This window comes from Plasmodium gallinaceum (assembly GCF_900005855.1).
Source record: "Plasmodium gallinaceum strain 8A genome assembly, contig: PGAL8A_v1_152, whole genome shotgun sequence".
Taxonomy (NCBI): domain Eukaryota; phylum Apicomplexa; class Aconoidasida; order Haemosporida; family Plasmodiidae; genus Plasmodium; species Plasmodium gallinaceum.
In genome coordinates, this window is record NW_021628316.1 from 1,171,537 (window position 1) to 1,181,753 (window position 10,217).

At 17.1% G+C, this 10,217-nt stretch overlaps 5 protein-coding genes across 5 annotated transcripts; 2 read left to right on the top strand and 3 right to left on the bottom strand.

The window, feature by feature from the left end:
- Positions 1 to 589: 589 nt before the first annotated feature.
- On the top strand, positions 590 to 4,757 carry PIGO (GPI ethanolamine phosphate transferase 3, putative; the record flags this gene model as incomplete). Its single annotated transcript, XM_028674127.1, has 4 exons — positions 590 to 3,135; positions 3,267 to 4,349; positions 4,491 to 4,563; positions 4,647 to 4,757. The coding sequence occupies 4 exons, from the start codon at positions 590 to 592 to the stop codon at positions 4,755 to 4,757; spliced, it is 3,813 nt and encodes a 1,270-aa protein (XP_028530511.1).
- A 534-nt stretch (positions 4,758 to 5,291) lies between these two features.
- On the bottom strand, positions 5,292 to 5,889 carry PGAL8A_00528800 (histone-lysine N-methyltransferase, putative; the record flags this gene model as incomplete). The annotated part of the gene is made up of 2 exons (XM_028674128.1): positions 5,292 to 5,408; positions 5,485 to 5,889. 2 exons carry the CDS (start codon positions 5,887 to 5,889, stop codon positions 5,292 to 5,294), a joined length of 522 nt encoding a protein of 173 aa, XP_028530512.1.
- A 676-nt stretch (positions 5,890 to 6,565) lies between these two features.
- On the bottom strand, positions 6,566 to 8,289 carry PGAL8A_00528900 (geranylgeranyltransferase type2 beta subunit, putative; the record flags this gene model as incomplete). Its single annotated transcript, XM_028674129.1, has 2 exons — positions 6,566 to 7,028; positions 7,217 to 8,289. 2 exons carry the CDS (start codon positions 8,287 to 8,289, stop codon positions 6,566 to 6,568), a joined length of 1,536 nt encoding a protein of 511 aa, XP_028530513.1.
- Positions 8,290 to 8,398: 109 nt separating this feature from the next.
- Positions 8,399 to 8,906, bottom strand: EMC6 (ER membrane protein complex subunit 6, putative; the record flags this gene model as incomplete). Its single annotated transcript, XM_028674130.1, has 2 exons — positions 8,399 to 8,449; positions 8,583 to 8,906. The coding sequence occupies 2 exons, from the start codon at positions 8,904 to 8,906 to the stop codon at positions 8,399 to 8,401; spliced, it is 375 nt and encodes a 124-aa protein (XP_028530514.1).
- Positions 8,907 to 9,924: 1,018 nt separating this feature from the next.
- PGAL8A_00529100 (conserved Plasmodium protein, unknown function) lies at positions 9,925 to 10,150 on the top strand (the record flags this gene model as incomplete). Its single annotated transcript, XM_028674131.1, has 1 exon — positions 9,925 to 10,150. A coding segment is annotated over one exon (226 nt), but the record flags the coding sequence as incomplete, so codon positions are not given.
- Between the last annotated feature and the right edge of the window lie 67 nt (positions 10,151 to 10,217).

Sequence of the window (10,217 nt, forward strand, 5' to 3'; positions counted from 1 at the left end):
TAAATGTATCTACCACAAAAAAAAAAAAAAAGAAAATTTTGTTTTTTAAAGACAAAATTATATTAAAATAAACTAAAAAAACTTTCAAAAATTCTTTTTTTTAATGAAATTTTTGAATAATTTTTTTTTTTTTTTTCCTTTAAAAATATTAAATTCTTTTAAAAACTTACATAATATTTAAAATTATTTTTTATTATTAGTATTTTTTTTTTTTTTTTTTTTTTACTTTGTTTTGAAGCAGTTAATTTACATTTTAATAAGATTTTACATAAAATTTGGTTTATGTTTTTATTTTAATTTTTAATAAATATTGCAAATATTATTATTTTTTTTTTTTTAGTATATATATTTAAATTTATTTTATAATTGCAGTTAACAAAGTAATTTATTTGTTATTAAATTTTTTAGTCATTAAATTTTTCTATTAAGAAATTTAAAAATACATAAAAATTTGGTTTTTATAATGTATATTATTTAGTATTTATTTTATTATATTTTTTTTTTTTTTTTTTTTTTTTTTTTTTTTTTTTTTTTTTGTGTATATTTATTAATACATACAAATAAATATCTTTATAAAAAAAAAAAAAAAATGAAAAATAATATATTTGGTAATATATTGACAAATCATATTATAATTTTTTCAGTTATTTTATTAGTAAATTTGTTAATATTTTTTTCTTTTATTAATGGTTTTTTATATTCAAGACAAGGGATTACAAATAAATCGGAAGACCTTGAAGTATTTTGTAGAAAGGTATTTGGAGATGAATATATAGAACCTTTAAAAAAAAAAAAAAATTTATTTTCTATTATTAATGCACCATATGATAGAGTTGTTATATTATTAATAGATTCTTTAAGGTTTGATTTTATGCTTTATGATCCAAATTATAATAAAGAAAAAGAAGATGAAAATGAAGATGAAAATGAAGATGAAAATAAAGATGAAAATAAATATGAAAATAAAGATGAAAAAGAATATAGAAATAGAAAAATAGACAAAAATAATAAATTACATGAAAGGAAATTTTTTTTAAATAATATGATGAATTTACATAATATTTTAAAAAAGGAAAAAAAAAATTCTTTATTATTTCGGTTTGAAGCTGACCCACCTACTATTACCACTTCAAGATTAAAATCTATTTTCATGGGATCAGTGCCAAATTATATGGATGTTAATGAAAATTTTAATCCTACTCCTAATGTTCAAGATAACTTTTTTGAGCAACTAAATAAAAATAAAAAAAAAATTGCAGTTATTGGTGATGACACCATTACACACTTAATCAGAAATTTAACGAAAGAGTTTGTCTACGAAAGTTTCAACATTTTCGATTTTTACTCTTTAGATATAGCATCAAAAAAACATTTTTATGAAGAATATTTTTTAAACTATTGGGACTTTATGTATATTCATGTCTTAGGTGTTGATCATGTTGGACATATAAAAGGACCTAATTCTAAAACGATGAAAAACATTTTAAAAGATTTTGATATGTTTATATACGATATTATTAATAAAATAAAATTAGAAAAAGAAAAAAAAACTCTATTTTTAGTAATTGGAGATCATGGACAAATGGATTCTGGTGATCATGGTGGAAGTAGTATAGATGAAATAGAAAGTGCCTTATTTGCATATTCACCACTAGATTTTATTTCTTTAAACAAAAATATAAACCAAAACAATTTTATTTTTTATGATAAAGATTCAACAGAAAAACCTTTTTTTACTAGTAATATAAACATAGAAGGATATAAAAAATATCATTCATCTTTAAATAATATCAATAAGATTAACACTTATTATTATAATGTTAAACATACAAAACAATTAAACTTAATTAGCACTCTATCTTTGTTAATGGGATCAACTTTACCTTTTTGCAACATAGGGAATGTTATTTTAGATATGATTCCTATAGCATACATAAATAAACATTCTAAATTAAAAGATAAAAAAAAAATAGAAAATAATATAGAAATGAATACTAATGAAAACAATAATAATAACACAAATTATATTAAAAATGATGATTTAGATAATCATTCTGATTTATATTATGAGTTATTAAGCTTACATTACATAGCAGAGTTAAATTATGCCAATTTATGGCAAATAAATAGATATTTAAATACTTACAAAAAAAAATATAGAATATTAAATAATAAGGATTATTATTATATTAAAAGTACATGGAAGAAAATAGAAGAGGAGAAGTCTCATTTTTTTACACCTAATAAAGAATTTGTTGACGATGAAGAAATATTAAAAAAAGAACAAATTGAGTATATAGAATATATAAATAAAATGAGATATTTAATGGATTTTACTCAAAAATATTTTTATTCTATATTTACTTTGAAAAGTCGTTATTTTTTAGTTTTATGTTTCTTTATAATTATTTATTTTTTTGTAATATTTAAAATTTTTTATTATCATTCTAAATTGAATTATTACCATAACACAATTATAAGGAATAGCTATTTTTTTATAATAGCATTATTTATCTTATTAATGCCTTTTAATTCATATAATAAGAATATATATTTATTATTTTTTCCATGTGCATTTATTTTATATTTTGTAACTCATATTTTATTAAAAAATAAATATGAAGATTTTTTTATGTTATTCACCTATGCAAAAATAATTCTAATGCTTAATAATAGTTTGTTGCAAGAAGAAGACGTAAAGGAAAATAAGAAAATAAAAGAACAAGGCAATGTAAGTGTTATGAATAATGATAAAGAGACAAAAATTAACGAAAATAACGGTCATTTATTTCTGAATTTTATAAAATTAATAAGGAAATGCATAAATAGAATAAAAACAAAAAATGCAAAACCTAATGAAAATATACAATGTAAAGTAAATGATTTTAAGGAGAATAAAACTTTTGTGTTTCATAATATATTTAAAGTATTAAAAATATTTTACACAATTAAAAACAAATTTCTTGATATATTGATAAATAATATATTTTTTATATTTGTTATTATTTGGAGTTCGTTTTTAGTATCCTTTACTTATATACACAAAGAAAGATACTACATTCACCTTATCTTATTTATTTATGTAATTTGTTGCTTATATAAATGTAAAAGTAAATTCGATTTTATACTCTTCAGGTAAAAATATATTATTTATTAAAAAAAAAAATAAAATAAGAAAATAAGAAAATAAGAAAATAAATAATAATATGCTTATATAAATCTTAATTATATATTTTTTTTTATAAATATTTATTTTTTTTTTTTAGAGGATGTCCCTTGCTAATTATTTTAATACTTAATATAATATTTACTTTTACTTCTGACTTTTTTGATCATAACACAGAAAAAGTTTTACTAAATAAATTAGAGTTAAAAATAGTATTCCCCATTTCTTTTTATTTTCTAAGTGTAATATTAATAAATAGTGGTATAAATAAAATGTTACGAAAAAATATTAAATATACGATAATTCAAATATGGACATTACAGTTTGTTCTTGTTTTTATATTTTTACTTAAATCAAATGAATATATTAACTTTTTAGTTCCTCCATTTATTTATTTTTTGACTTTTTCACTTTTTATATTTATTTTATTAAGAAAAAGTAGCATAATAGAAAAAAAAGGAATATCTGAAACTATTCAAAAAATGTATGAGGTTTCTATTAGTTTATTTATAATTCTTTTTTCATCACTTCAATTATCTCTTATTATCTATAGTAATACAAATTTAAGTGTTTTGCTCCCTTTTTATATAACATTAGTATTTTTTTTCTTCTTTTTTTTAAGTGTTGACAATTTAGAAGATAATAAAAATAAAATTAATATTGCAATTAACTGGATTAATGAAAACAAGGATATAAAAGTATTTAATAAAGAGGATAAAAATGATTTTGAAACATACCCTGTAAATACATCAATTAAAGAAAAATTTTTTCTTAAACTTGAAATAGAAAAAAATAATATATTAGACAAATGTAATTTAGTGAATAAAGCAGATGTAACACAAATGCAAATTTATAAATTAATTAAAAACTTATCATTCTATTTAATTAACGAGACTGATTTTTATATTTTATGTTCTATACTTTTAAAATACTCTTTTTTTATAACTGGTCATAAACTTGTTTTTAATAAACTACCTATAAGTTCAGCATACGTAGGATTAAATAAGTATGTGTGGCCATTATGCCAGTTTTATTTGTTTAATCACATTTTCTTTCCTTTTATATTTTCACTTTTTTTTGTCATTTATATTTATAATTTGAGAAAGATCAAAATTATGCTTATATTTAAGGAATTAGATTTTTATAATTTTTATTTTTATCCATTGATAAATTTTTTATTTAAGTAAGTGAAATACTAAGATAACAAAAAAAATTCTATACATGTATATTTAAATAATTATAATATATATATATATATATATATATATATATATATATATATATATATATACTTTTTTTTTTTTTTTTTTTTTTTTTTTTTTAGAATTCTCTTTTTGTTTTGTTCCAAATTTATTGTTTCTTTATTGGCATCATTTTATTTAAACATGCACATTATGGTAAATAATTTAAAGAAGATAAAAATAACAAAAAAAAAATTAATAATATATAATTACATACTTAATTTACTCATTTTTTTCAGCTTAACGATTATTTTCTGCCAAACTTCTTTTATATAACAGTTATTAATATCCTTTTTATATCATTTTGTTTATTGATATTATCAATAACTAAATATATTCTCTTAAGGTAATTTTTATTTTTGGGAAGGATAAAAAATTTTGTTCATCGCATTTTCTTTTTTAAAAGGATACCAATTCCTGTCCTTAAAGAAAAAAAAAAAGAAAAAATTATCAACATTAAATTAAAATATTATAGTAATTATAATCATAAATAATGATTAACAGTTTAGTCTTTTTCACATAAATACCATCTATATATTTTATATTTCTTTTCTTTCTTTTTATTCGAATATTTTTTTAAGTATTTTATTGGTTTAATCTCTAAATTATAGTTTTTTTAATACATATATATATATATATATTTAACGTTTGAATTGTATTTAAATTTTATTAGTTTTTTATATATTTGCTTTTTAATTTATTTTATTACTTTTTTAATACTTTATATTTTTATTTCTTTCTTAACATCAAAATTAGTTATGTATTTGAATTTTTCTTTTTTCAATGTATATTTAAGTTATTTCCATATTATTTTAATTTTTCTTTATAACTATTTTTATTTCATTATAATTTATTATTTATTTTATTTTTTTTTTTTTTTTATGTTATATATATAAACTTACATTCCACCAAGATTCTCCATATGAAATAAAAATTTCTTCATTTTTTTGTATGTCTTGTTCAGCATAAAATATCATAATTTTATTTGAAGTAACTGTTTCCTAAAATTGGAAAATATAAACTATATTAAAAAAAAATAAAAAACTAAAAATAATAATAAAAAATTGTTATGTTTACTTTATTTTGATTAATAGGAAAAATATGAACAAATGCATTAGGTGTATTAGAATGATTATATAACATTCCATATCCTAAAGGTAAAAGTTTATTACGTTTTGTTTCCTTTTTTTTTGTTAAAATGTCAACTATTTTTTTATTTATATTTCCCTTTTCACTTTCAAATAAGTAATCTACTAGAATTTTTGGCATTTCCTCATTTTCTATTTCTATTGTTGGGCATACTTCAATTATTTCATTTTTTTTTAATATATCAAAAGAAAAAACTCCTAAACCACTGTAAATAGAATTACCAATGTATACCTTTTTATGTATATCATTAAAATTAATATTTTCTTTCTTCAAGATTTCTTTTAAAGCATTTTTAGCAAAATAATTATGAAAATTTCTTTTAACGATAATCATCCATAAACAAATTAATGTTATAAAAAAAAAAAAAAAAAGAAAAAAGATTATTTAATTTATTATGGTATAATATTTATTTTTTAAGAGTCAAATAACAAATGATCTAACTCAAACACATTTAATTTTTTCTTATTCTATGTACAATAATAATGAAACAATATTTATATGTTTCTGATAATTTTTTTAATATCATTCTTTTTATTTGTATCCAAAACATATTAACTTATTTTGCATATATTGCATATTCTTCAACTTAAAATTTATAAGAGAAAAATTAAAAAAAAAATAAATTTAAATTTTTTAAATATGTATCATTAATTTATAACTCATTAAATATAAGTTACACCTTTTTTAAGAACATATATTTAATAAATTTTTTTCATATTAATTCATATAATTAAAATATCTAATTCTCTATTTTATTTTTATATATATTATATATATATGTATATATCCTTTGTTTGTAAAAATATATACATGTTTATTAAAAATATATTCATGTAAATAAAAATTAAAAAAAAAAAAAAAAAAAAAAAGCTGTATGAAACATTTTAAATAAAAAGATAGAAAACATATTTTTCATATATTTTTAATAAATAAAATTAATTATTTTCAATCCAAATTATAAGTAAATTTTAAAATAAAAAAAAAAGGAACATTTATATTTTAACAAAAATTAATTAAGTATATGAATAGGCATTGCAAAAGATACATGTACATTTTTTAAATTACTTAAACTTTCCTCTAAATTCTTAGGGATTATAGAATTATCAAAAAATAAATATCTTTCATTTTTTTTTTTCTTATAATAAACATTGTAATAAATAAGAGACAAAGCACAGATTGAAAAAAAACTGTGAAATTGATCTGTTTCTCTAAAAATCATATTTTCACTAACAAAATAACTAAAATTTTGTCTTTTTATATTATTTTCAGTTTGTTCAATTCTTGAAAATCCTCCATTATTTTCATCTTGACATTTCAAAATATAATCTATCAATATATTTATATTAAATAATTTTTTAAGGCTTTTTTTTAAAGCAACTAAACTACTCAACACCCACCATGCATAGCAAACATCGTGATCTTTTCCAACCCTCCCATTAATACCGTAATTCTCATATCTATCACATAACCATCTAAAAAAAAAATAAAATGATTAACAAAATAAATAAAAAATCCTTCAAATATTTAGAAAGTTTACATATAAATAAACAAATTCAATTTTAGACAAAAAAAAAAAAAAAAAAAAAAAAAAAAAGGGGTTAATGTAAATAAAAAAAAAAAAAAAAAAATTTCTGTAAATTTTTATTAAATATATATAAACCTAATTAATTTTTTCTTGGAAATTGAGTTATATGAAAAATAACTTTTGTTATTTTCGTCTTTTAAAAAATTTAATGAATTTATTGCACAAAATGTTGTCCCAGCGTGTGATTCTGAACCTGGATAATTTGAAAACCCCCCATCTATATTAAAACAGTTGATTATCCAATTTACACATTTATCTTTATTGTTAAATATATTAATATATATGTTTCTTTTTTTCAAAATAAGATTAATAAGATGTAAAGAAGCTAAAGAACAAAACATAAAACGCATATCACCATCAAAATGATATCGTAGACTACTTAAAGAAAAATGAAAAAAACCTTTTTCTTCATTAAGAAGAAAGATTATAAAATTACATATTTCTAATAATACCTTTGTACTTATATCATTTTCACTTATTTTATTTAATAAAAATAATATTTGAATAGCACTTAAAGTAGAAATAACATTTGGCTCATATAAATACTTTTTGTTACATGGAGAAAAACCTCTTACAACAAATTTTATTATATTTTTCTTTTTTTTGTATTTTTCTGAATTTTTATTATATATTCCATTAGATACATCACTTTTTAATTCATTATTATTTATCTCGTTACATTCTTGATGATCATACATATTAGAATTATTTGTATTACTATTTTTTTCAACAAAATCTATATTTAATGAAGAAAAATTAATTCTCTCATCTTCGTATTTTTTTATATTTTTATAATCTATTTTATTATAATCATTTTCAGTTGAATTTATTATTTTATCAATATCTTTATCTGAAAATAAATATTTTTCTTTTTTCAAATTATAAATGTATTTTTCTTTTATTTTTTTTTTTTGTAAGCACTGCATAACTAATACATATATGATATCTATTATTTCTTTTTTTAGTATTTCATGTAAACTCTTTCTATTCTTATTAATCATTAAAAGACCACTTAAAACCCAAAATATCCCATTCAGAAAAATGGATTCATGCTTATTAGATAATTTTTTTACATTTGATTTATTTGATAAATTTTCAATTATTGTATTTAAAAAATATTTTTCATGCAAACTTAAGTGTAGTTCCATAATTTAAAATAAATAAAATTAATCATAAAAAAAAAAAAAATAAAATAAAATAAATTATATATACAAAATAATATTAAAAAAAAAAAGTTACACTATTAAAAATAAAAGTTTAAAAAATGTAAAGTATGTCATATGTTAATGTCCAGAATAGAATAAAAGACTAAAAAAAAAAAAAAAAAAAAAGAAATAAAAAAAGAAATGTATGGATTTTAATATTTCAAATATTTAATATAAATTTTATAATTAAAATATGTTATATATATATATATGAATAAATATATATGTATATTTACTATTAATCCACTGAAAATATCCCCACATAAAACTTCTGATTTTTTCAAAAAAAATGAATTAAAATTATTCTTAATATGAAAATATGTCATTAATGTACCTATTAACGTAAATAAAATAAAAAAAAGAAAACCATAAATACCTTGAATTCCTAATATTCCAACAGTAATTCCACTAATTATTCCATAAAATTGTTTGCTTAATATTAATGAATGTTGATTATGTTTTATTTTATGTTCATCATATTTTTTATCTTCTAAGAATTTTAAGTCTAAATTATTCATTAAATTAACTTCATCTTCCTTATTGTTTATTTTTTTTTCCATTATTATATAAAAAAAAAGGATAAATTAAAAAAATAAGATTTATTTACTACTTTAAAGTTAGAAGGAATATAAGAAAAATATTTTAATATGTACATATAAAATGAATGACAAAAAATACATTTAAAAAACAATTACACAATTTGTAAAAAGTTTAATAAAAGTACATATTTTTAAAAAAGTAACAATTTAATTAAAGTTATTCTCTTTAAATTAAAAAAAATTATTAAACATGCATTGTTAAAAATATATATCCTTAATATTTTTTAAAAAAAAAAAAAAAAAAGTTTAAAAAAATATATATATGTACATTAAAACACAAGTTATTTATTAAATCTTAAAAAATACTAAAATAAAAAATTATAAAAAAAGTTAATGAAATGAAAAAAGCAACTTTTTAATTTTAATTTTTTTAGAAATTATTGAACATTCTTTCATTTTTATACAATTGTAAAATATTGTTAAAATAGTTATTCTTTAAACAATCTATAAAATCTTAAAATATCCCACAAAAAAAGGTGTTATATTTCTTTTTCAAATTATTTAAAATAATAAAAAAAAATAAAAAATTTAAAGTTATATTTAATTTTTAATATTATAAACAACACAATTATGTTTTCCTTGTGTTTAAGGATAAAATAAAAACTTTATTTTTTTATTTTTATGGTTATTCCTAATAGAAAATAGTAATTCATTAAGTAAAATACTTTTTTTTCTATATGTGTAGATACACATATATTTTATTATTATTCAAATTTTTTACTTATTTAATGTATAGTTATTACGATTTATCAATTTAAAAGGAATATAATATATAGTTGTACTTTCATTCATATTAAAAGTGTGTTTATAAATTTTATCATGTTTTTGTGAAAGTGATAATTTATTCTTAAATTAGTTTCCTCTTAACTTTTCTTTCATTTTCTTATACTAGAGTGTTCATTTTTTATTTCATTTTTTTTTTTTTTTTTTTTTTCTCTCTTTATGCAATAGATATGTTATTTCTCAATTGTTGTTAAAAATGTTTAAAATACACTGTATATATTTATTTATTCATTTTTATTTTTTAGTCTACATAAAATGTGTTTTTTCTTATTCTTATGATAAGGCTAATTTGGATAACTGTTCTAGTATATTTTGTTCATATGATAAATTATCAAATATATATAAAAATTCTAAATTTATATTAACTGAATTAGAAAATTTACTATATGATGTAAGAGATGAAAAAACTTCACATCAATTAGGTTCATTTTTTTAAATTCTTTATTTTAAAAAAAAAAAAAAAAAAAAAAGAACTAAAAAAAAAAAAAA